The sequence below is a fragment of the Amphibalanus amphitrite genome, unplaced genomic scaffold (genome assembly GCF_019059575.1).
Source record: "Amphibalanus amphitrite isolate SeventyFive unplaced genomic scaffold, NRLGWU_Aamphi_draft 000015F_arrow, whole genome shotgun sequence".
In the NCBI taxonomy this organism is placed as follows: domain Eukaryota; kingdom Metazoa; phylum Arthropoda; class Thecostraca; order Balanomorpha; family Balanidae; genus Amphibalanus; species Amphibalanus amphitrite.
The window spans coordinates 901522-928315 of NW_024881511.1; the positions used below are offsets into that span (position 1 = coordinate 901522).

The 26794-nt window shown below is 55.4% G+C and overlaps 2 protein-coding genes and 1 non-coding gene across 4 annotated transcripts; 1 reads left to right on the forward strand and 2 right to left on the reverse strand.

The window, feature by feature from the left end:
• The first annotated feature begins 173 nt into the window (after positions 1–173).
• Positions 174–17679, forward strand: LOC122386266 (palmitoyltransferase ZDHHC17-like). Its single transcript, XM_043375304.1, has 12 exons — positions 174–230; positions 2348–2575; positions 7166–7365; positions 10701–10916; positions 11182–11344; positions 11553–11678; positions 12273–12473; positions 12929–13090; positions 13417–13573; positions 13893–14027; positions 14420–14526; positions 15826–17679. Exons 1-12 carry the CDS (start codon positions 174–176, stop codon positions 16063–16065), a joined length of 1992 nt encoding a protein of 663 aa, XP_043231239.1. The 3' UTR covers positions 16066–17679.
• Positions 17680–19126: 1447 nt separating this feature from the next.
• On the reverse strand, positions 19127–26507 carry LOC122385778 (membrane-associated progesterone receptor component 1-like). Of its 2 annotated transcripts, none has more exons than XM_043374287.1 (4): positions 26009–26507; positions 25246–25643; positions 23020–23169; positions 19127–19755 (listed from the first exon to the last, which is right to left on the reverse strand). In XM_043374287.1, the coding sequence occupies exons 2-4, from the start codon at positions 25580–25582 to the stop codon at positions 19622–19624; spliced, it is 621 nt and encodes a 206-aa protein (XP_043230222.1). In that variant the 5' UTR covers positions 25583–25643; positions 26009–26507; the 3' UTR covers positions 19127–19621. The 2 variants fall into 2 exon arrangements, with proteins under 2 accessions (XP_043230222.1, XP_043230213.1); XM_043374278.1 differs by having other exon boundaries at positions 26153–26231.
• Trnaa-agc lies at positions 22641–22713 on the reverse strand. Its single transcript has one exon. It is a non-coding gene; the product is annotated as a tRNA-Ala (tRNA).
• Positions 26508–26794: the final 287 nt, after the last annotated feature.

The window sequence follows — 26794 nt, forward strand, 5'->3', positions numbered from 1 at the left end:
ATTCATTTTTCTTTCTATTACTTCAAAATGATTAATTATCATATATAATTCATTATTTTAGCTCTTGTGTTATTCTGAGTTTTCAATTATCACTCAAAGCAAAATTTTTGATGACGTCATTCAACCTGTTTGATGCTTAGGCAATATTTGCGCATGTATTTTGATACGATACGATGCGTTACGACCGCTACGACCGTTGTTACGACTTTATAGTCACCGTGGTTACGACGGTACGCGACCACGCGACCCACGCGACCACGGCCGTATCCTATCCTAGCCCCTAGGCCGTATCCGAGCCGTTCCGTTACGCCGTTACGATGCGATAGGGCTGGTCGTAAGTGAAAGTCAAAGTTGAGAGGAGGAAGCGATTGAGAGGGCGTCATCGTCAACCAGTTACGATCGAAATCATTTCATTACATTGAATTGTTTGGGACTACGGCCGTACGAAAGATTGACGCCATTCTTTTTATACGTGAGTTCTCTATATACCGTGATTGACGCGAATGATCAAGTAGGTACGGTACGTATGGATATTTGTCATTTGCTAGTGGAGTTTTTGTGTGGATTTAAATGGGATTAAGTGCTTCGGGAAGCTGACCCACTTTTGTAGATACTGGGATTATCCTTCTTTTATTTTCTCTTGTCCTTGAAACTCTGCATTTGTTTTAAAAGATGGGCACTGTTCAAATGTTTTTTATCAAATGCGGCTGGAATGTTTGAATGGGTGGAGTGATGAGCTTGAACCCACCTAAGCAGAGCCTGACATGCAGGCCCTGATCGCTACCATTCAAGTGTACAATGCCAGATACCTGGCAATGGAAGGAATGGAAGAATTTAGGATGCTGTGTGTCACTGGTCGTAAAAGCCAGACATGCTCTGAGGGCTGTTCATAGGCCCTGTGTGAGGTTGGACCGTACACAGCCTCCAAGCTCCGCCCACTGCATCCCTACCTTACATCAGCCTTCCGTCACTGCATCCAGTGACCGCTGTGGCCAGCCGAGGCCATTGCAGAACTTTGGGATGATAGGATATGGGCTGGCATAAACATTGGGCTGTGCTGTGTGCAGGACACTGGCAGTGAGCTGAGAATGTGAGACCATTGCTCGGAGTCGGGGCTTTGGTCCTATGGGGGTCTTGACCTCATCCATCGTTTGTCGAGTGGGATCACCGCCAGCCTGGAGAGGGAGCGTGAGGGGGGATGGGGGTTTGTCCTGAGGATTGCGAGGATGAATGCAGATTGCAGACTCAACATTTCTGTCAGGAGTCTTGTAAGATCAGCATGCTACCATATTTTACATAAACTATTAAAGCTCCCCATCAGCATTTCTTGGTCTCTCATTGGTGAACTGCACAGTCCACAGACTACTTGAATTCACCAATGAAGACTGCTGAGAGATGCTAACAGGCTGACAAATTACTGAAGAAATGGTACCTGAAATGGTAGCTGTACAGGGCCCTTGTCAATGTTGAATGTATGGCCAGAAACCAGGCTGCAAAACATGACATTACTGCAAACATGAGTCTACAGACAATAAGCTGCATTTGCAGGGGGTCTGGATTCTTGTAAAATGCTGTGCTAGGAGTTCTTCAGCATGCTACAATGTAAAGAAGGCCTGGACCTGTACCCTTCCTGTCTCCATGGAAAATCTACCTACATCATGCCACTACAATCCACACTGGACTGGCTGATTATCCCAGCACTGATAAGGTTTCATTGGAATTACAGCACCTTGCAGCTTGGATCATAAGTGCCCAGCCCTGGTTAGCTGTCATTATGTTTAGTTGGTACTAGCTAGATTATATTGACAACATGACACTAATATTGTCCAATGATGCTGAAAGGAAGTGTAAAGACTATACTATTAGCTACCTTTGTCCATAATGCTGACCACCATTCTGTATAGTCCTGACCTATGTGTGCTGTTTGCAGATCATTCTTGAAGTAGACAGTCGTGAGGTTGGAACAGGCTGTTCACAATGACGAGCGCAGCAGGAGATGGCCCGGGTGTCTCTCCTGCCCAAGCTACTGAGTCGACTCTCAGTGCGAAGGAATCGCAGTATGACATTGTTAAAGCCACTCAGGTATGTATTTTTATACTGGGTGATGGCTGATAAATGGGTCTGGAGAAGTAACCAGTGTGCATAATGGAAGTGATAAGGATGGGTGGCATGACTTGACTTCTCCACACCTAAGTTTGTGCTAGCTCTCTGAGCTAGGTATTATGTGCATAAGCATGACACACTCAGTATGCAAAGGTGTCCTGCTGCCAGATGAACACATGATGCCATTGTGTATGATACAGTGTGGATTGCATATACTGCTCTCTGAGCTGTGCAGTGAGCCAAGCCAACTACGCCTAACTTCTTCTTCTTCTTCTTCTTCTTCTGCATCCCGCCGCCAGCCCGCTCAGGGGGGCGGCGGCGCAGGCGGGTCGAGCGGCGGCTCGGTCCGCCCGACACCCTCGATGAAGTCGACGACCCTCGCCGCCGGGCCGCCGAGGACGTCGACCAGGCGAGGGTCGACACCCCAGCGGCGGCGGCGGGCCGCCTCATAGGCCGGACAAACGGTCAGCAGGTGCGTCACGCTGTCGGGCTCCCCGCACGCGGGGCATTCGTCGTTGGCTGCCAGGCCAATCTTGAATAGCGTGTCGCGGGTCAGTGGTGATGTGCCGGTCCTCAGCTGGGACAGCGTCACCGACCCCCAGCGCGCCAGGGAGTCGTGGCCAGGCGTGGGGTCCGGGTGCGGGTGGGCAGCGGTTGTCCTCCGTCGCGACAGCTCCCGGACATGGCGCGTGACGGCGGCCCGCGCACTCGACAGGTCAATCGGTGCGCTGTCTTGGTCGCCCGCCGTGGCCTCGCCAGCCAGGCGGTCGGCGGTCTCGTTGCCGTCCAGCCCGGCATGGCCTGGCACCCATTGGAGCACCGTCTCGGTGCCGTTCTCGGCGAGGGTGTTCAGCAGCCTCCAGACCTCGGCGGCCAGAGCCATGGTCTGGCTAGCTGGGCCGCGGCCGAGTAGTTGTAGCCCAGACCTTGAGTCGGTGAGGAGGCGGACCGACTTGATCGATGCCAGCTCCCCGTCCTCCAGGCCGGCCACAGCCGCGAGCGCCTCGCGCATGGCGGTCAGCTCTGCTCTCAAGCTGGAGCAGACCGCCCCTGCAGGAGCGCGCACGGTTTCTTCTTTGTTGAGGTGATGAAACTGGATCAGCGCGCCTGCGCCGCCCTGTTCCATCCCGCCGCGAGCCGAGCCGTCCGACCAGATAGTAACGTCCGGTTGCGGGAGCTCTGCAATGGCTCGCAGGGCAGCTTCTCTGCGGACTGCAGGCGGGTCCGACCGGCGGGTGGCCACGGGCAGGTCTACCCTGAAGGTGGTGCCGCCGCGGTGGCCCAGCCATGGCGGGTCGCAGCTGTAGAACGCCATGGGTTCCACCGGGAGCTCCTCGATTCCTGCCTCCTCGGCGAGCCACTTGCCGACCCTCCTGAGGCACGGTCGGTGGGGGAGTGCTGCAGTCTCGTCTGGTGGCTTGGGCGGCGGTCTTCCCGCGGCAGTGGCGTCGTTGCGTGTTCTTTGCCATGCCTTGTAGGCTCGGTGTTGGAGGCGCGGCTGTACCTCCTTTCGGAAGAGGGACCTGCCCGGGTCGTTCGGGGGCAGACGGATTACACGCTGGTACTCCGTGCCTGCCAGCTGTAGGGCCCGAAGCGAGAGTGTCGGGAGGCCAGCCTCGGCCAGGAGGGCGTCCTTCCGGGTCGCACGTAGGCAGCCGGTGATGACGCGGGCGCACTTGTTTTGCTCGGCTTCGAGGCGTCCTCTTACCGACGGGGCGGCGTATGTCCCGAAGACGGCGGCGCCGTAGTCGAATAGGGCCCGGATATAGCCGATGTAGGCCGCTCTGATGGTTCGGCGGTGACTTCCCCAGGTCTTTCCGGCCAGTGCCTGTAGGCATCGCCTCCGTCGGGACATCTTAGCTTTCAGGTCGTCGATGTGGTCCGCGAAGGTGAGTTGGGGGTCATACTTGATGCCCAGGAAGGTCGGGTTGCGGGAGTAGGGCAGCTCCTCTCCGCGCAGCGTCAGGTACGGCTTGACCTTCCCTCCGCTCTCTCTTGGGTCGAGAGTGAACAGGGTGGCGGTGCACTTCGTCACGCTGGGCGTGACTTTCCAGCGTCGCAGCCACGTGTCCACCGCGTCCAGGCAGGGCTGGAGGAGGGCGTCGCACTCTCTGGCAGTGGGGGCGCATGCCAGCAGTGCCACGTCGTCCGCGAACAGAGACCGCGAGACGTGCTCCGGCATTGCTGCGTCGATGTCATTAACGTAGATCAGCCATAGGAGCGGCGCCAGCACGCTGCCCTGGGGGAGGCCCTCCTGGAAGACCCTGAGGTCTGAGCGAGCAGCGCCCCAGCGGACGCGGGCGCGCCTGTCCGACAGGAAGGCCCTCAGCCACTTGATGAAACAGCCGGGGACTCCCAGCCGGGCCATCTTGCAGAGCAGGGCGGTCCTCCAGACTCGGTCGTAGGCTCTCGCGAAGTCAAGCAGGACCATGACCGCCCGGTGGGGTTTCTTCTCCTCGAACGCGTCGAATATCTGTTGGGATATTCGGCCGAGCTGGTCCATGGTGGAGCGACCTCTGCGGAAACCGGCTTGGTTGGGGTTGAGCTTCCCTCTCGTCTCGAGCCAGTGCTGCAGCCGGGCCTGGATCATCCGCTCTGCGAGCTTGCTTGTGGTGGAGAGCAGGCTGATCGGGCGATAACTGGACAGCTCTGACGGCGGCTTGCCTTTCTTGGGGATGGCTACGATTTCTGCTGTTCTCCAACTGGCCGGGACGTCCGCTGCTGTCCAGGACTTGTTGATCAGAGCCAGGAGGAGAGTCTTGCCTATTGGGCTTATCTGCTTCAGCAGCTCGTTGGGTACGCCGTCCGGTCCCGGGCTCTTCCCGTTCTGGAGCTTGTCCAGGGCTGCGTCGAGTTCGGCGGGTGAGAATGGCGCGCACGGTCCACTGCGTTGGGCGTCGCATGCGCAGGCACTCACTGCAGCGCGCGCCTCCAGCTTGATGTCGCGATCCTCTTGTTTGTTGTGTGGGATCCGGGATACTGCCGCATATGCCTGGCATAGGGCGTTGGCCTTCTCCCTATCTGTTACTGCTGGTCGGGCTGGGCGGCCAGGTGGGCCAGCGCGGTTGAGGGGCTCTGCTGGTTTCGCCGGTGGTTTGCGTCCGTCCAGAGTGCGGATGAGGCTCCAGAGGTCGGTGTTGGGCCCCAGTTCCGCGATGCGCTTGCGCAGGAAGCTTGTCTTTTCCTCGCGCAGGACCGTGTCCGCGTTCTTCCTTGCTTGTTGGTAGTCCCGGACGTCTTCGGCGGTATGGTTTGGCGCGGCCACCTTGGCGCGAGCTTCATTCCTGATCGCAATTGCTTCGTCGCACGCCTCGCTCCAGAACGGCTCCCTGGTCCTTCCGCCGTTTCCGTATGGGATGGTGCGGCGTGCGGCGCGGGTGATGGCTGCGGTGAGTCGTTTGTCGAGTTCGCTCGCCGTCAGGTCTCCGTGGTCGTCCCAGCGGCCTATGATGCCGTCGAAGGTCCTGCGGTACTCCTGCCAGTCTGCCTTCCTCAGGGACAGGCGGCCTCTTCCTCGGCGCTGCGGCTTCGGTGGAGCTACAGGGATGCTCGTCGTGATCGGGAGGTGGTCCGATCCCATCGTCTCGCCGATCTCCCAGGTTGTTCCTCTCGCCACGGCAGCGGTCGCCAGGGTAACATCCGGCGTCGACAGGCCGCCCGTGGCTGGGTTGATGCGCGTGGCCGAGCCGTCGTTCAGGATGGTCAGTGAGGCGTCGATCGACCAGTCCTCGACTTCGTGGCCCATCGCGTCCTCTGGTTGGTGTGGGTCCCATACGTGGGCGTGAGCGTTGAGGTCTCCTGCGATGACGCATCTCGGAGGGAGGGAGAGGCGGGCAGGCTGGAACGGTTGGGCTTGGGTGCCTTGTCCTGCCACCCACCTTGCTGGAGGTGAGTACAGGTTGAACACGGTTATAGGCGGTGTTCCCTGCGGGTGGAGCTCTGTGGCCGTGATGTAGGTTTCTTCGTCTGGTTCAGTTGGCGCATACCGAGGCGTGGTCCGCGAGTACGGTAGTTGGTCCCGCACTAGGGTCATGACTCCTCCCTTACCCTTCACGCCGCGGGTCCCGTCGCTGCCGGTCGGGGGCTGGGGCTGGGTGGCCGCCTGCCCGGTCCCGCTCGCTGGTGGGGCGCGTGCCGTACACTTCTTACGGCTCTTGCAGCCCGCGCACCAGGAGTTACGGTCCGACGGGCCGCGGCGCTTGCAGGTCCAGCTCGGTCCAGGCGGTGCTCCCTGCCCGCTGTCGGCGGAGCGGGCTGCTCCGGTGGTTGTCGGGCTCGGGTTTGCCTGGTATGGCCTGTCTTGCCTCGCTGCTATGTTGTAGCCTGGGAAGCGTGGGTTTTCATCGCTTTCCAGGAGTCTGGTTTCTTGGAGTAGGATGACGTCGGGTTTCTCGTCTTCAATTCTCTTGTCCAGTTCGGTTTTCCTGGCCTTCAGACTGTTGCAGTTGAACTGCAGGATCTTGAGGAGGCCGCTGATGGCTGTGGGTCCTGTCCGGTTTGGGTTCCGCCCGGTGCGCGGGGTTCCCGGCGCCGGTCTCACAGCCCGCGGGGGAGCGGGCGGCGGCGGCACCGCGACAGGCGCAGGCGGGGCCGGCGGCGCTGACGGCGGCGTCCGAGGCGGCGGCGGCGGCGGCGGCGCGATGCAGCTCGGGCACCACCAGAGGTCGCGTGTGCGCGCGAGTCGGGAAATGTCCGTTGGCCTCAGTCCGGCGCATCGACCATGGTGCCAGAGGGCGCACCCGCCGCAGCGCACCGATGAGCCGCCGACTCCCCGGCCGCATACTCCGCACGGGTAGCGCGGAGGGGGTCCTGGATTCGACTCCACGTCCCCGGCCCGCATCAGTAGCAGGGCGAGGTGGGCCAGCCCTCGTCCCGCCGCCAAAAACCCGCCCGCGCCGGCCCGGCGAGGCAGGCGGTGGTCGTCGTCTTCCTCGAGGGTGTGGATGTGTGTCGGCGAACTTGGCTCCCGAGGGAGACGCCACCCCCACGTGAAGGGGTCGCCGATGGTGGCAAACTGTTAACGCCTACGCCTAACTGTTAACGCTCGTCGCCCCGCCCGCAGTACGGCGTGCTGGAGCGATGTCGGCAGCTGATAGAGGAAGGCTATGACGTCAACCAGCGAGACTCCATCGACGTCACGCTGCTCCACTGGGCGGCCATCAACAACCGGATGGCTCTGGCCTCCTACTACATCGGACTGGGCGCCGAGGTGGACGCGCGTGGCGGAGACCTCAGCTCGACGCCGCTCCACTGGGCCGTTAGGTAAGGCTAGTTTTATAATTTCTGGTTTGGAGGAGTAAGTGACTGTGGTCCCATTGCCGCGCTAAGGTAGAACCAGGAGAACTGTAGCGCATTCTATCTTCGATTTGTCTAACTTCAGGCGATGTATCACATCAAATTTAACGAACGGGTCGTTTACTGTATAGCCGGATGGTGGGCTCATGGTGAGGCCCGTGAGCACAACACATGTAACAAAAAAAGCAATTATGGGTAATGAACAGATGCACCTTTATTCTACCCATCAAAGCGGCATAAGCAAACTCACTATTGTTCACAATCGATAAGCGCTCAAGTGGCGTGGCTGCTCCCACTTGAGTTACAAATATTATGATCAGTTTCCCACCTCTATCGCAAACTGCATGATGCGTCATCCACCTCTCAAGACGGTATTCCTTGATAGGGGCCTCTATCTTACCTTTTGCTGATGCTCCGACGCCTAGGCGGGAGGCCAGTGCACCACAGTGGCGGCGGTAGCAGACCGCTCAAGTGCAGTGCTTACCACTCTGCGTGATACATCCATTTGGTCTTGAACGGAGCTACTGAGTGGGTGCCGGATATGTCGTAACACCATCGGAAAAATCTCCTGCTGCTGTCTCCATATTGTCACCCGTCCGAAACGAGCCCATCATGGCAGCAGAGGCAGGCACGGCCAGTACCGATGAAGACACACAATGGGTAAAGCGCGAGGCGCTGCCCAACGACGAGCTGCTCTCGATTCTGCGACGCCAGCTGCACGGTAGGAACGACAAGTACTCCAGTGCCGAATTCAAACAGCGGATCGCCGAAGATGCCATGATGAAACGAATCGGTGACTTCAAGGTCGGAGACAAAATCTTGCCCCGAACTGCTGATCTGAAAGCTGGACTGGTGACGGGCTTTGACTGCGCTCCAGGCTCGTGTCGACATCTGTCGTTCCCCATCTCATGGAGCGAGTGCCCTTGTCAGGACCTCGAGAGGCTGGTTATTCAGGGAATCCACCCATCGGGAAGTAAGCGGGAAGGTAACGACGTCAGGCTGAACGGTAGCGGTGATTGGTCTGATATTGACGTCATGCTACGGCTGGGACCAATCCAGATCCTGGGAGACGTGGACGCCTCACCGGCCCAGACTCAGTCTGGCATTTCGGCCAGGACAGAGCTGGATGTCGCCGACGGGAGGTCTGACGACATCGACACCGCTGTACTGGAGCCGACTGACCACCCCGGCTTTGTGCTGCTCTACCTGTGCCCCCGCGCCGACTGCCGCCACCGCGACTGGCTGCCTCTCTCCGGAAAGCACGTCAAAACGAACATCCAGGTTATGGGAAACATGGGCGCGGCGAAGGCCGACACACGGTCCTCGCTTATTGGTAGACTGATGAGCGGTGGTCCGGCGCTCAGCTGTCGGGACGGCGGCGCCGACGCTGACCTGGTGCCCTGTTTCAACCTTCCTCGGTGGCCGTATGAGGAGTTCCGCCGCCGGCCGCGGCCCCACGGCCAGCCGGCCCCTGCGCTGGTGGAGCGGCTCTGTCGCGCAGCGGCCATGCTGGTGGCGGTCGGATTCGAGGGTAGTTTTGCCCAGAACGACCAATGGAGGCTGTCCTTCTCCCGACACGAGTACATGCTGCTGCAGTCACTGACGAAGCTCCAGCGCGACTGTCTCGTCGTGCTCAAATACTGCTGCGCCGTGCTCTTCGGACCGCATGGTGCCATCAAGGGCGCCTACCTGAAGACAGCTCTTCTTTGGGAGTGCGAGGAAACAAGTGTATCGACGTGGGAAAAGGAAGGTCTTCGGAAAATGATGAAGAAAGTTCTGGCTCGTCTTCAAGAGTACGCCCGTCGTGGGTGCTTGCCGTGCTATTTCTGGTCCAAGATCAACATGCTGGCCGTACAGAGGACGACCTATTGGAGCTTCAGCGTGCCCTCTCATGTCTGCAGACCCATCTGTGTACGGCAGCTGCCGCCGTCGTGGCCGCCTTTGCAAAGTACGGTGATAGCGCAGTGAGTGACCCCCGCCTCCCGTCGAAGAGCCCTCGCGAGTACTGGGAGTTCGTGTTGCGCCGGGATCAGCAGACATGCTCGCCGCTTGAGAATACCTGGCTGACGTACATCAACTTCTGCGGACTGCTTGGTAAGCGGAAGTCAGCTATGGAGCGCACGTATCAGAGAGTACTGAAGGAGATCACGGACGGCAGAGCGAAGCGCAAGAGCAATGGCGGCAGCCAGTTCAAAGACGACTGGCTAGAAGAGGACTGAGAAGCGCATTTCCTTGCGCCGACCAGGGACAAATGACCGGAAGGACTGAGGATTGAGGAGCATGTCTTTCACGACGATGAACTTGAAAAGGCACTCAAGGGCACTTCCCGGGCACTTCACATCGGCATGTGGGAGCAGACAATAAAGTAGTGAAGGCAGTCACGTAACTATGTAGTGCCTTAGCTAGAATTAAGTAGTGAAGCCATTTATGTAGTACCTTTGCTACCTTAGTATAAGAAAATAGCTGGGTGTTCCATTAGTGTTGCCATACAAGATGATTCCGTGGGTTCCTTGTGGATTTTGCCATATTTTCGGCGCGTTCGTCAATTCTTCAAGGAAATCGCGAGCAATGTAGCCCGCGATAATTCGAGCTTGAGCAAACACACCGTTTCCGTGTCCTGATGAATATATAAGCTGAAAATGGAAATAGTTATAAGATAGAAATGATGGCTACTGGTTAGGATAGTATGGCTAGATAGATTAGTTACGATCTTTGCTGATTTTCATATATATAACCCTATTTAGACGATGCTTGTCTAAATATACGAAATGAAAATGAGCTGATTTTTTCTTTTCAATGAACACCAAACTTCAAGTTTATATGCAGATGTCGATCTTTCCTCCTGCTGAAATGCCTGCCACTGAACTTAAATCACGTTTTCGCAATCGACCATCTGAACCTCACTGCTTCGCCTGTTCTCGACACGTGGTTGCTTGTACTTACCCTCCCGATTGGGTGTAGTTTCCGATATATTGGGTCGAAATTACTCCACTGTTGACATCCTCATCGACGTACGACCGACTGATTTCATTTGTTGAATGATTTTGTACCGGACTGTACCATACCATACCAAACGGACTGCCCACCTCTACCCGAGCTTTTCATCCGTAACTTACTCTGGCCCTTCTCCATTCGCATGCCACCACTCCTGTCCGTTCTCTTAGATATGTTTATGTGAAAATGGTAGCAGAAATTAGATTCGAGCTTGACGCAGTTTATCATGTTTGTTTCCCTCTGGTGGTGCTAAGGGAACCAGCGTAACCCCGTCATTCCGCTAACCAATAACGTACTCCTGCCAACAGACAGGGCCACCTGAGCATGGTGGTGCTCCTGACGCGCCACCGCGCCGACCCGCTGATACGTGACGTCGAGGGGTTCGCCTGTATCCACGTGGCGGCGCAGTGTGGCTTCACCAACATTGTGGCGTACCTGCTAGCGTCGGCCGGCGGCGCGGGCGTCAACGCTCCGGACGATAGCGGCATGACTCCGCTCATGTGGAGCGCCTACAAAACCAACGGGTCAGTGGGGCGACTCGCCTTCCGGTGGGAGGGGAGGGGAGGGTGGTTGTGTCAATAGTGGTCGTGGGGTGGGCGCGATGTGTGTTGGGGGGGGGGGGGTAATACTTCGACCGATGGATCGCGGTGAGGTATTGTGACATGTCATGGCCGGGTTTCTGTAGCGCGGGCTAGGCCAGCGTCTGTGGTAGTGATCAAACGATCGATGAACGTAACTCGTTCGGCGCCTGTGTTGCCGCCTGGTGCTGACTGGTGCCCAACTCTCCAGGATGGATCCGACGCGTCTGTTGGTGACGTTCGGTGCCAGCACGTGCCTGCAGGACCAGCTGTACGGAAACACGGCACTGCACTGGGCTGTCACGGCGCGTAACGTGACCGCCGTACAGACGCTGCTACGGGCAGGCGCAGACACCAACGTCACTAACAAACAGGTGAGCCATACCTAGCGGACACAAATATCTCATACAAACAGGTCAGACATTAACGGATACAAAAGTCACAAATAAACGGACAGGCCAGCTTTATAACGGATACAAACGTCATGATACGAACACAAACGTCATGAAGAAACAGGCCAGTCATATCGGACATAAACATTAAACGAACCGTCTTTGACCGATTTGCGCCCTCTGCCGCCAGGGTGAGACACCGTATGACCTGGCCAAGCGACACAAGGTCTCCTGGATGGGCAACCGATGGCTGACGGAGCTGGAGCCTCCGGGCCGCGTGCGCCGCAACCCGTGTTCCCGGCTGGTCAACAATCCGGTAAGATACTTGCGGTGGGAAGTGGGCTGCGGATACTGCTGGGAAAGAGGAGGCGTGTGCAATGGAGTTTGATTACGGGACGGATGATGCTGAGAGGGATTGGGGCAATGCCAGTACAGGTGGCGTCTGCAGTGGAAGATCAGGCGTGGTGACCGCGACCTGGGGCGGCGCAATACTGGGACCGGATATCACCATTTCGAGAATGAAAAGTCACTGACAATTAGACTCACTTTTGTGCCGACTCTGCACTGTGTCGTGCCGTGTCGTACTGTACACGTACTGTGTGGTACTGTACCGCACCGTATCATTGCCCCGAGGACGGTGTTGATGTGTGCTCCTATGTCCCCTAGAAGGTCCAGTAGTGGTCCGAGATGCTGCCTATTGACGGTATTGCTGTGGCCTACAGAGAGTTGAGTTCTGGTCCGAGATGCTGCCTATTGACTATATTGGCGTGCTTCTGTGCCTCACAGAGAGTCCAGTACTGGTCCGAGATGCTGCATGTTGACAGCGTTTTGCTCCTGTGCCCCACAGAGAGTGCAGTACTGGTCCGAGATGCTGCCTATCGACTATATTGGCGTGCTTCTGTGCCCACAGAAGGTGCAGTACTGGTCTGAGATGCTGCTGCCGCTGGCGGTCTACTACGCCGTCGGACAGATTTTCGCTCTAGACGTGGACGTACTGGTGAAGCTGGGGCTGCTCGTCGGCGTCTACATCCTCTGCCACTTCCTCGGCAGAGCGCTGTTCCAGAAGGACTTTATGGAAACCCTACCCATGGCCATATACCTGGCTACGAAGGTTAGAACCTGGGAGCTGAACAGACCTCGGTATTGACAGTGCTGCAAATAAGAAAGATGCTTTTTATGGTATTTGAGTTATCAGACTTCTATGTTTCATGCTCTGAAATCCGCTTGAGCACAGTAATTTACTTGAATATGATTAGTGCTTGATAACCTACGGTTGTCACTTTAACTGGTGATTTCAGTTTCTCCCCCCCCCCCCCCGGTCCTCCAATACTGATATTGGCTGATGCCCTCTGGTTCTCCGGCCATCACTGAGACTCGCGCCCCTCTTTGTTCCGTTCTACCAGCCCTTACTGACTGGCGCCCGCCTGCCATAAATCACCCTTATTGGTATCTCTTCTCCTGACCCGCCGGCTCCTTCTGTCTCGCGCCCTCCCGTCTGGTACCCTCCGGCACTCCTGGTACTCTTACTTTTCTCTCACACTGGTCCCCTCTCTCGGTCTCCCTCAGATATGGTTCTACGTGACGTGGGTGGTGTGGCTGCAGCCATACGTGGGGCCGGCCACCACACTCCTGTTCCTGGCCTGCTCGGGCCTCCTGTGGTGGGCGTTCATACGCTGCTGGCGCGGCGACCCGGGCCTCATGACATCCACCCTCGAGGACAAGTGCAAGGTAGGTCCCGGGAGAGGTGAACCCTCTCGCTCCATAGGTACTGTGTGCTCGCCGCTTGATGGCGCTGGGTGGGCTTCACAATACATCGGTAATGGTTAGCATGTATCTGAATTGCTCACTTCCCTGACTCAGCTGGCGAACGCTGTCCCGTCTATCATACTTGCTGCGATTTGAGTATGAAGCTGCCTGAGGAAGCTGATTAGGTTGACGAAAGCTACCTGCTGACCACTGTTGGTCTGTGTGTCCGTCAAATAGACGACTGTATTTTTTAGAGAGAGACTGCTGCTGCTGCTGACAATGTTTGTCTGTTCGTTTGTGTTCGTCAGACGATCGTCTCGCTCTCGGAGACGGAGGGTTTCAACATGGCGCAGTTCTGCAGCACCTGCCTGATCCGACGGCCGGTCCGCTCCAAACACTGCTCTGTCTGTAACCGCTGCGTGGCCAAGTTCGACCACCACTGTCCCTGGGTTAACAACTGCGTCGGTAAGAGTCGCAACACTGACCTTTGGTCATAACCGTCTGTGAGAGCCGCAATAGTGTCCATGGGTCAATTACTGCGTCGTTATGGCTTAAATACTGGACTTACCAAATATTTACAGCTCCCGAGTCATTTGTGCAATGAACATGGGCTTATCCAATTTCCACTGTCACTCGAATTCGAGACAGCATCTGCTGATTTCTGCCGTTGTTATATAATTTTATAATGTCTCAGGAAGTATGCGCCAAACGTTAAGTAATTCTCTTATTTTGCCTGTGACCATTTCCGTTTCTCCCCGTGACAATGAACGTATTGTGTTTCCAGGTGCGGGTAACCACAAACACTTTGTGTACTACCTGCTGTTCCTGGCTGGCATGTGCGTGTTCTTCCTGTACGGCTGCGGCGTGTACTACCAGCGAGCCTGCGCAGTGTCGTTCTACGACCAGGGCCTCTGGGACGGTAGGTTTTTAGACCCGTGAGCTGGGAGAATAACTGACTTGATATTGGTTGGCGTATGTGTGTGTGTGTGTGTTTGTGGGGGGGGGGGGGGTCGTCTATTTGAAAGGCTGAGGAATGAGTTGCAGGCCCAGCGTCTGATTCGAAAAACGCGTCTTAAAACTAGTTGAGGGTTAGCTCAATGAAAGGTTACGTGTATATGGCCAGACAAAAGTGTGTGCTCTGGCCAATGGGGGCTGAAGACGTAGACTGATTGCTCCAAGTAAACGTCACCGTCTCGGGACGCTCATCTATAAACCTTCGTTTTTTCCTGCCTGCGCATTACGCTAGGACACTGCATACAGCGCCCGGAGGATGACAGTGCATTCTGATCACCTCTGTGGTCCGTTTTACAGCGCTGGCGACGATGGCCACCTGCGAGACGTGGGTGTTCTGGAACGCCCTGAACGCCACCGTCCACACCATGTGGGTATCGGCGCTGTTCTGCTGCCAGATGTACCAGGTGAGAGACACGGCCTCCCTCTCCGGCATGGTCCGCTCATTTTGTGGGAGTGACCCTGCCCAATCGAGACACGGATTCCCTCATCGGCTATAACCTCGTCCAGTCCCTAAACTGTGAAAGGGACCCTAACCACGAGGATGCGCGCATGTAGTCCTGAGCCAGACTGGCATCCCCACGATCATGTCTATCGGCACGTTAGGAGACCCCGTTGCCGTCGCGCCCTAAAACCCAAACAAGTAGATATTTCCGGATGTTGTTTCACACGTAGGGCTGGACGACGTGTGGTCATTGGATAAGAGTGAACGATTGAGAGTGAGACACACGGATATGGAACGTTTTATTATGATTTGATGTGTAATGCTATGGATTGTATGGGCGCCTGCTGGTTGGCCTTACGAAACGCGGGCGCTGTATATATGAAATGCCCTTTAAAAAATTGACCCGGTCTTGACTGAACTCAGCCGGTTGAATTCAGTTACATTTGGTCCTGTTTACTGTGGGACCGTGTGGGGAGGGCGGTTTTTACAGGCTCGTCAGGGTGACACAGTCTCGCACGGTAAACTTTACTGAGTGACCTCAGCTGCCACCGTGTGCTGAGCGATGACGCGCCAAGGACGCTAGATCTGCCGCCGACCGGGCAAAATGCGAATTCTGGAGCGCAGCGCCGGGCGAATGGTGACTTATCTACAAAAGGAGGCGTCCTCCAGCTCCCATTTCTCTAGCTTCGAGTCGTTTTAGATCAAGTCATCATAAACACACACTTAGATAAACATAGCTGCTTGAAGTGGCGCAGTAGCGTGGGCATGAGTCATATACCAGTCAAATGGCGATAGTCACGCGATAAAGACAGTCATGCTCAGTTTCAGAATCTGACTGTGTGGCTTCTGAAGAAATACTGGGTCTGTGATAGCCCACCATCTGCCCCCGCTCCCTGGTCATCCAGCCTCGCCTGTGATGTCTGAAGTCTGGGCGCCCTAAATCACAGCCAGCCAGTCACTGGTGGCTCACTCACGTGTCACAGACGGACCTGTGTTTATTTTGACCGTATTGACCCCGCCCTGTGGCGCTACACGACGTATTATGCCGTCCTTGCGACATCAACGTGGTCCTATCGGGGCTCGTGACTAGCTCTTCTGGGCGGTGTTATGAACGAAGGTACCCTTTCTGCAGTTGAGTCGGGCTATATGCATGCTTGAAAGACACATGTGACTTCTGTAATAGTTGTATAATCTTTTTCTTGAGATGTCCGTAACCCTTCCCACAGGTTCTCTGGCTAATTGTGCTCGCCTCTTCCCGCAGGTTTCCTGGCTGGCGATGACCACCAACGAACGGATCAACGCCGGCCGCTACAAGCACTTCTCCGACCCCGACTCCTGTGAGCGGCGCTCGCCGTTCGACCGCGGACCCATCCAGAACGCCGTCGACTTCTTCGGCTTCCGGTGTCTGGGCGCGTGCAAGCCGAGCTGCACAGACTGGCGCTCCGTCTATCGGCTCGACGAGGCGATGCCCAGTAAACGCGGCGGTGTAACCCAGGCTTGAGCCGACTGGGCTGAGGGAGCGACTCCGACTGCTGACAGCGGAGCGGGCATGGTCAGACGCCGGCGCCGCGGCAGCGGGTCGGGCGCTGACCGTGATGTGCGCCCCACCGGGACAGCAGTGGGCGGGCAGTGATTTCTGCTCTCGGCCAGGAGCAGACGTGTTGGGGTGCTTAGTGTACTTCCTGAGCTGGCAGAATTAGTGTCAACTACTCCTAATCTACCGATAGTTCTGCTCTCCCTGCTCCTCTCCCTCAGCCCTTAACGCTTAGACGGCGATTCCCATACTTTTCCTAGCTTTGGTGCATCATTTCCCTCGGTTTGCCGCCTCTCCATCCGTGCTCGCTAGCCTTAAGTGCTCTACTCAGCCCTCAGCAACCGTTACCGACTGGCAGTGGGCGGGGCCCAGTGGTGTCGTAGATCTCAAACCATCAGGTAGGTTACAAGGCGGTGCGACTAGGTAGTAGTCACAGTCCCAGTCTCTGTCCTACGGCTAGTGGGCCGCCGCGGTGAATTCGGGGTCGAATCGGCCACCTTATCTCGATCCTGCTAGTGTGTGCTATAGCTGAACAGTGCTCAGTACCGGCTCATAGGGTATTCCGTAAGTATTGGAACACGTTTGTACCGATTAAAGCGTGTACGGATGTTCTTTCTTCTTTGATTCGCGAGTAAGTGTAGCGGTTGTTCCATTCCACACACCGGCAAACATGGGTAATTGCGCATATTTCCTGTGCATGCTGAACCACCTAGAAAACCGCAGTTAAATCTGTTCCGCTAAACGTAGCTGGCAAGGAAGGCCGTATGCTTGAAAACCTGTGCTAAAGAGCTTGTTGGACACTATTTATAGCCGAATCATGCATAATTACATAGTGGTGTGTGGATGGAAATTGATGACATCGAGTCTGCATTTGTGGAAGCGCGCGTCGTTTTGTGGAGCACGCGGCTTGATGCCTAATAATAGTCCAGTCAGGTCCTGCGTCGATGTCACTATGTACTCAGTCACGATCGCGCACGCTATTTCGTCATAACGTCCGTCTCATTGTCCATTGCGCACATTATTGTTTACCATCATGTTGTTTGTGTTGGCTTCCGTGAGCGCACATCTTGTGTGTATGTCTGTGGTAATGTGCATCGCCTTCATTGTCCGCTTGTCCGTGTGTGCAGTGTGACGGTTCGGTCCGTGGATGGACGGAGCTGTGCAATGAGTCAGGTCTGTCGACCGACTGCGCATGAGCGGATAGTCCTCAACTGACAACCGCATGATGAACTGTTGTCGGTAGTTAGTCGGTGGACTGTCGGCTGGGCGTAGCTGGTCTCGCGTTATTTGCCGTCACTTTGTGGCCGCGAGCTACCAGCTAAAGACTCACAGAGGATCATTCCAGAGTGTCGGCGATGTGAAGCAATAGGCCGATGGCGCGTGTCGTGTGAGGTGCCCGCGGGGAGCGTCTGTTTGGGTCAGTGTGTGTATGTGCGTGCTGTGAGCGCGCCTGGCGCCCAGGAGCGCGGTTCTAGTCGCTGGAGGAGCGGTCGGCCAGTGGGCGGTCAGCTCCGCGCAGTTATACCGGGTGAAGGCCCCGCCGGCCCGGCATATCTTCGAAAATATACGTATACGCGCCTACTCCAGCGTTTTGGAACGTATTAAGTTTCTGAGGCAAGGCTGTTGTGAATGACAGGAGGAGACTGAAGATGGCTGAGGCTTTAGCGACCAATATTCCTTTTTTTTGCGACTGACTGGCAGCGACTGTCAGGCGATGACTGTGAGTTTGGTGTTGACCGGTGAGCCTGTCGAGTGATGGCGGCGATTGTTTACAAACCCCGAGTCCAGATGGTCAGAGCAGCGACTGGGGCATTCATCAGTTCACTAGTCCCGACAGGCACCATGACGGCAGAATAAGACAGGCACGGCATGCGAATGGTTATTCAGATACGCTTCACCGCCCACCTGGGATCGAACAACCTGCAGCGTTTCAACTCGCTTATTTTCATAGTTGCGTACCACTGATGAGTAAGCGCTTCACAATCAACACCAAAACAGCTTCAACAACACAAGTGTGACCTCTGCGTCAGGGTCATAGCTGTGGCCACAAGTGTTGCCGTCCGTAGCGGCGGAGTGTGTGAGCGCCGCAAGAGCGCCAGACCGCAGTACCTTTGACTCAAACGTACTACCCCTATACGAGCTATTGCTTCTAGTGTTGTACTCTTTACACCCTGCACGCAAAGCTCATCGTTGGCTCCCATAGGAGTCCGGATAAAGACCAGTCGGCGACGCCAGGAGTGACATGATCTAAAGCCCTTACGACGCGTCAGCTTTCCGTAACCAACATAGTTCCCACGATTTATCCTGTCCGTGGTACCCACAACCCCACGACACTTTCCATGGTTCGTACCTGTGTCTGTTACGCGTCGGTCGTGTATTCCTGTCGACACTGAACGGGCCTATGGCACCCGTCGGTGACCCTCTCGACGGGCGGCAATCGATACGGCACAGACGGCACGGTCGGCAGCCGCCTGCCCAGTGCCCGGCACCGGCGCACAGGTGGGCGGCCACCCGGCCACGGTATTTTCATTGCCGGGTGGGGCGCACTGCCTGGACGAGGTAACACTCGCGAGTCTCGAGCTGTATACAGCAGGTTAAAATGACATCCTAGTGCCTCGGCTCGAATGTAACAGTGGCGACGACCGTTTCATACGTTAACATCACTTTGGAATGTGAAAACATGGCATAGCAACAGCCCGTCTAAGAGTCATCATGGGTGAAGGTTCGAGCACTCGCACTAGATGTAACCGATGGCGTCAGTCAGTAAGGCGGTGGTGTGGAGCAGAAACAACTCGAAACGTGGTGCCTGTCTTTGTTTGTGTGGCGGGCCAAGGCCACACGGGCATCTACCGTTCGGCGTTTGTACTCCATTCAGGCGATAGGTCCGCCCTGCGATGGCGCATTCATGCGATGGTATCGAGCCGTGTCGATCCTACATTTCCGGCCGCCCGATCGTCTGACCCTGTCCGTCCGGCGTGGCGACAAGGAGACCATGCGACCCAACGGCACATCCACCGACACTCAATGGTTCGTTCCATAGTACATAATATATTTGCAGAAACTGCCTGCGAGCGGTGCTCAGCTGATTAATATCTGCCCTAGGGCCGCCACCATATCACGTGACCTGTGCCGCGGCGCCGCAGCCGGCGCGGCCAGCGGTCACGTGTTCACTCATGCACACACAGCGGCGGCCTGCCCCAAACGAACAATGTAAGAAACGCAAACGGAACAGCAACGGGGCAGGCTGGGCCAGCAGACAGCCGGGGCGCATAGACGGGCGCGCAATAAAACGAGACGGCATCCGGCTGGGCCGGGCCGTATCAGAGGAAACTGGCACCACTGCCGACACCAGAGAGGCGGCACCACTCACGGCACCAGAGACAGCACCACTGGCATCACCACTGGCGCCCACAGCACACGGACCGCGCACCACTGCGCGGCCGCCACACGCCGCGCGAGCGGAGCCGGTCGCCGCCCGCACTCGGGCTATTCGATGATCGCTCTCGGGTCTGAGAGGGGCGACTCAGTCGGTCTTCTTGTCGCCGGACGGCTGGTCGGGCCGCGGGCTGTCGGCCGTGCCGGACGCCTCCTCGTCGTCTGTGTATTCAGAGGGCCTCTCTCCCGGCTTCAGCAGCTTACCGACGTATACGTAACGATCTGTGGGAGAAAGACACGGCGGTGAGAGAACACACCACACATTCCAAGTGACGTGAGGGGGGTCGAGAGATCCTAGGGCGATTAAATAACTTTCCATACATAGGGAGGAGACGGAGTTCAAGAGATGAGCAGCGAAAATGTGAATAATCCAGTAGTTAATAGATGAGAAGACTAAGGACGACAGTCACAAACACTGACGAAGCCCTCATCCCTCCCATTCACAAAGAAGAACCGTCGCGGCCGCACATATGCGGCAGCCCGCGAGCAGGAAGTGCATACAAAGCAAACACGCAGATAGCTGACTGGCCGCGGATGTTAGGCACCCCAAACACTTGTCAAGCGAACTTCGAACGATGTGCGTGCACCAAACGGGGTCAGAGTACACTAGCAGGGAGTATTTCGGGAATCTCATAAACAAACAGCGTCCCACAAAGAACGATTCGCTGACAGACCCAGGCCCAGTAAACATCGAGGTTCCTTGTGCATCGATTGAATAATTTTCAGCATATGATCGACATCAGGCTTCTTTGAAGGCGGATATGGGAGGGAGAAGAAAAAGGAGAGCGATCAGGATCCATTTCTATAACGATACATGTCGGTGAAAACCATAGCCAAGATGAATGAAAGTGTCATTCATGACTTCCGTCAATAAACAGTCCCCCATACCATCCAAGTAAAATTAACATATGCAGAGCATTCAGGCTGCGGGGGCACGTCAATGACGGTGTTGAAAGGTCAACACATCCCTCCCAGCATCTGTTTGTTTTCCATGACAGCGTAGCACGTCTGGTGTGCCCAGTCCGTGTGCCCGCGGGCCGGCTCAGCGCCCACATCAACAGAGGCATCCCCGCCCCCGGGGCCACACCGCTCTGTGGGCCGGGTCGACCTCTGACCCGGGTCCGGGGAGGGGGGGGGGGCGGATCAGTATTTACGACCGGTTGGTAGGTGTGGAGATTGGGCACACAGCCGCCAAACCCTCGACGGCTTCGTGACCGTGTGCGAAGTAAATACAAAACGAACTTTTAAACAGTGAACTGCAAGCAACATCCACATTCGGCCAACATCTTAACTCCTCGTTTCCTTTAGAGACTAGAAGGGATAAACTGTTCAATTTCTCCCCCATTCGCCGCTCTTCCCACTGGTTTCTGAGTTAAGCCAATCACGACCTAACTAACCAGCCCAGCCCGGCACGAAGGTCGGTCACTGCACTGGCAGCGCTATCTCTGTAGCAGCGGGGTTCAACGAGAGCAAAGCGGCCCGGCTCGTGATCAACACGGGCCAGTCGGGACTCGGCGAGTTGCCAGAGACGCCGCCAGCCCAGGACCAGTGCCGCTGGGGTCCCTGTTTGCCCGACCAGCAACCGCCCGGTTAGGCTCCATAGACTGCATCGTCCGGTAAAGCTATCTACACCAGATTGTTCAACGTAGATATCAGCGATCAACTGGCCTGCTATTGACGAGCCGGGCTGACTGTTGACCCGAGCGACCCCCAGTCGTCAAGAGCTGGCTCCGAAGATAGGCTGGCGCCGCCCCGCCCCGACCGCCGGCTTTTGTTACTGAATGAGATCACGGAGACCCAAAAGGTCGGCCCTTTCCGCCGCCGCCGTCCAATTCCAGACTGAGCTACAGCGCGCAGGTGTCTGTGCAGCTTTCTGCCAGGTTGGCCCCGAATTCCGGAACGGGGTGAGTTCAGGTCTGCTGCAGACATTTTTACAAGCATACCTAAGTGGTGCAGACCGCCACTGCAGTGCAATGTGCAGGAGTGATAAGGAACAATCTATAAATGGCACGCTATACCAGCATAGTTTCGCAACTAGCACATGGGATGCATTGCTTTCAATGAAACGGAATCGCAGCCTGGATGGACATTCTTTGCAATTTCTATTCGGAGACTCGAGACATTTATTCAGTCGCCGGATAAAGATACCAGCGCTTCCTGGCTGACTACGGCAGTTGATGCCCATTGGAACTCCAAGTGTCATGGCCTATCGTCATGGCCGTCTTTCGTCTTCCCACCCTATTGTGACCCAGCTCGCGGGACAGGCGCCGTCGGACCGTGTGGCGTGTGCCACTGCATGTGTTGGCCCGCCGGCCTTCACAGCTGCAGCGCCGAAAGCCGAGTGGTCGGCTAGGCCGGCTGGGCGACAGGCAACAAAAACTGGCGGCCACGGCCCACGGACGCCGCCGGTGACGGCAACACAGCCCGAATAGGAAAGCTGTCCGAGCTTCGACAGTCGACACGCTAAGGAGCTGCTGTTTTGGCCCGGCGCTGGACTGGGGCTTATATTTGCATCACTAGCCACTTGATGCCACACCGATCGGGAACAGCCATACAATGGGCCGCAGTTCATACCATTCCTCTCGCTCCCGTCATATAACTGACGATGATTGAAAAGGCCGTGGCTGCCAGTTAAGGCTACGCCGTACCAAACACGGCCTAGCGCGGCCCTGTCCGCCGCCATAGACCCGCCACGGCCGGCACAGACGCAGAGATTACAGAGGTTCTGAGCGTGGTAGACGAGGGCGGGGCGATGGGTAAACAAGGAGAGGGGCTCGACCCTTGATCGGGACAGACAAGAGGCGCTAATAATCAGTAGAGTGCAAACACGAGATCGTCGTCCCTCGAGAAGACCGAATACAGCGCGGCGACACCGACAGCGATATCGGCATTATCGGCGACGGCGGGATTAGCCGGCGAGCGACTTCTGATGCTCGATCAGTACTTGTTCAGCGTGATTCGCATGATTTAGGGAGCATATGATACAAAAATAAGTCCCTTTAACAAGCTCAAGCAACGGATTTTCAGGTGCGATCCATTTCCGATGAGGGTAGGCCTTACAAACGTCGGAAGCCTGTACCATACCAACCGCCGAATGTCGAAAACGCTGGAGCTGCGGGGTATCGATCCCCGTACCTCTCACATGCTAAGCGAGCGCTCTACCACTTGAGCTACAGCCCCTATGATGGTGAGAGCGACGGACCTTCTAGGAGATTGGAGATGACGTCACAGTCACGAATCTCTAAAAAAACATAACGAATTGGGCAACAAATCATAACAGCTTGCGAGCGGTCGTCGGCTCCCTGCGATCACGATACTAGATAACTAGCCGGTTGCTCGTCCTGACTAGCCCAAATAAAAGGCGAACAAACAGGCCAACGGAGTCACGGACTATGAACGGTTCAGATGTTCAGATTCCAAACTAAGGAATCCACTGAAGCTGTTACCGGTCAGGCAGCGTCGGACCGGTAACAGCGGCGAACTCACCAGTGAACTGGGCCTCCCACTCGCGCACCGACTCCATCTGCATCGGCGTCAGGTCGCTGAGGTCGTCGAAGCGGTCGTCGACGCCCTCCACCGAGAAGGTGGCCAGGCCGCGGGATGCGTCTTTGCCGGCAAACGCCGCGTATGGCCCGCCTGTCGAAAACGAACACACAGAAGCGTTAGGTAGGTCAGGCTGAGGCCAGGTCATGAGAGGTCAGTTGGTTGGTTCAAAAATACAATGGTCAGCTGGGTACGTAGTTACTAGAATGTTGTTAGTGCTGGCACAGGACATGTTTACAGGTGGAACACATTTGCATTCAACACTTGCAGCCAGAATGGCGGTTACCCGAAGCACTGCTGGGTGGTAAGCATTAATTACCTACCGATGAAACGTCTACGGTTATCTGCATGAAAACATCGCAATATTATGGAAAACAAAGCGAGTACCTAACGCTGCAACAGTAGAGAACAGAATGACACAGCAGTCTGCAATAACCCTGAAAAGTGAAAACGCTCGTATTTTATGCAGACCACGCTAAATGATAACAGCACAAACATTGCACTGCAATACTAAATCGCAAGTACTGCAAGGATAGTGAGTACCGTTTACCAAGGTTTTACCAGCCACTTGAAAACAGGCAGTCTGTGCAACATGTGACAGCAAGATAATCGTGTGAAAGCCCAGTTATCACGCTTCAGGAGTTCACCGCCGGGCCTGGGGGGGGGGGAGGATAGGCGCTGCCACAGTCCGGCGGGTCGTTCGGCGAATGGGGAGGGGTCAGGCAGGCGGCACGGAATTGGCACGGTGCCAGCGCAGTCTGCTCCAAGGTCACGGCCGGCGGAACAGGCCACAGCAGCCGGGGCGCCATCGGGGAGCGGCGACCGCCATCGGGCCGTCATGGTCCACCGACAGCTAGCCAGTGCCTTTAAATCCATATATCCGTCGGTCGGTCGACGGTCCCCAGTCGGTCAGTCAGTTTGTCCGTCATCCAGCCAATATCAGGTCCCACCGTCAGCCCACACCAATTTCCACACTGCCCGATCAGGCCATTCGGACGACAGAAGCACGATGATAAAACGACGGCGGACTTGAAGCGGCTCTTACGATCTACCGGTCCTTTCAATCCAATGGAACCCAGTTGACTAGATTAGCGCACTGCCCACTATCCTCGCGACAACAAGCAACACGTGTAAGTTGTAAACCATATGTCGAACTCGAAACTGCCCCGTTATCGAGTGAAAAAAGCCGATTTCTGTGGTAATCTCGGTATAGTTCGATCTATACCCAATCCGAAAGGTTAAATCGGACTCTTCAATGAACCGGGGCAGAGTGGTGCATCTCCAGCACCGTGAGCTGCAGCGTTTCTCTGCCTGTGGTCGCCTCTGTTCCTCTGACAACTCAGACACAGGGACGGACTCCGCACACAGACACCCACCTGTGTGGCCTCCCGTCCCCTCCCCACCCCCTGTCTAGCTCGGCCGACCACCGGCACAGCCGCGGTACCCTCCGAGACGCCACACGTGCCCTATTCATCCAACGGAAACATAGCCACTGGCTATGTTTCCGTTGGATGAATCTGTCGGACATCTGATGTGGACCTCATCTTGAAAACGTTTGGTCATACTACTTCAGAAATCACCTAACAAAACGGCGGTTAACCGGAAAAAAAAATTATCACAACTGTTAGAAAGCTGAGCGGATAGATAGCAAATACAACCGGGCCCGGCATGGACGGGAAAATGACGTACGCGTGGACATTGTGTGTGGTCTATGATCGCTATCGGGCGCACGGGTGCAACAAGCCGTGCCTGCGGCTCCTGTGTAGCGCTACCCCTGCGGTCCCTGTCCCTCCCCTCAGCCCCGTGCTTGGAGGTCGGCTCCGCGGCACCATACAAGGGGCGCCGGCAGCTCGGCATTGGTCGTCAGCCGTGCAGTGAGCAGGCGCATACCATGCATTCCAAAATAGGGAGCTTGCAACGCCGGTTTGCAACAACCCCCGATTATCAGCAACTTCATTCTCCCCCACACATACCTATTACGGAACCGTAACGATGCAACCTAGATAACCAAGGAGTAGAAAACAAAGTGTGTTTTTGAGACCTGGCACATGAGCTGAGCTAACCAAGGTTTCAGGATATTTTTCATATTCGGCCTATTCCCTATACAGTACCCCACAGTTTGGTAGCCATCGTGGATAGTTGCATGGTCGTCCTTTATGCAGCACTCACCGGGTCCGTAGAAGCGTTTTCCTCTGGTCACGTCGAACACCTTATAGTTGACGGCCACCAGGACGCGGCCGTCACACTGCTCCGTGCCGTCGTACACTTTGAGTTGTTCCAGCGTGAAGTCCTGACGTTTGAGCGGTGGCAGCTGCGGCTCGGCCGGCGGTGGCGGCGCGCGCTCCTCTCGCTGACGCACCCACAGCTTGTAGACGATGTAGAGGCAGGCGCAGATGAGCAGGATGTTGGCAGGACTCTGGAGCTCTGCGCAGAACGCCTCCCACAGGCCACCAGTCTCGGCCGCTGGTGCCGCTCCGGCTGGCTCCTCACCACCCTCTGCTGCCATGGCTGTTACTCAAAGGAGCCTGGCACTCTGACAGGCACAGAGCAAATGGCCAGGCTGCACTCTGAAATAAATGTCAATAGTAAGGTACCATCTTGACAGCACATATGCCTGAGATAATTTGTCAAATTAAAGTACAGGTAGGTAAGCTATCTCTAACGTCCAATGCAAATGTTAAGTGCTTCCAGGTGCCTTAGCTCCAGTGCTTCTTAGGTTTGTCAGACTATAGTTTTGGTGTAGCGAAAAAAGACCCTGAAGTCTGAATTTCAACTCAAATAATTGTAATCAATCAAAATGATCATATGATCAAGATAAAATCGCTGCGTAATTTCATACATTCAATTCCCATCCACTTGAGGTGTGAATGATGCATAATGCACAAATTATTGTCAGTAAATTGATAAATAATTTGGGATCAGCTAAACTCACCAAATTTTTCAGTTTCTTTCACTTTGCTACGCGCCAGGAATAGTCCTTCAGAGAAATCAAACAAGCAAATGCTCTATGATCGAACACGCAAACACCACTCGCAGCCCAAAATCAAGTGTTAATCCCCGATTTTTCCTTATTTACCCGACACCAGTTACCGCATCCCAACACTCCTCCCATCAAGAATCAAGAAGACACAAACCCCACAAGAAACAAAACTGTGACTGGAACACAACCTGAGTGTCAAAGGGACTTCGGTATAATAATTTCGGTAAACTTATGACATCAAAGGCTCAAAACAAGCACCATTCACGGTGCTGCCTAGCGCCAGACATTCAGATTCGCGTGGGAGTGAAGGAAATGAAAATAAGAAATTTCTCGCAAACTTTATTCGGAGTTGGTGTAAATAACAAATCATCGGTTGCTTATTTTGATTCTTTCAATTTTTTTGAATTTCTCGCTTTACAGTTTGTTCAAAGCTGAACGTTTTTATGACGTCAATGTATACCTCAACAAAGAACTGGGATTTAATTGGTAAAAATGTTGTAAGATGTGGCTAGTAAATTGTTTCTACCTATACCTACGTTTCTCCCGTATATAATTTGATACAAACCTTTGAGCTATGGCTTGTTATTTACTATTCACTTGAAAGAATCGGGCCTTATTATTTGTTTTGTGGTTTAACTTGTGTTAAAAACAACAAAGATTCTTGGAGATTATGTGTAGAGTCCCAACCACAAATGCAAGAATTTGGCATAAAAAGTCTCAATCAAACTTAATTCGCAT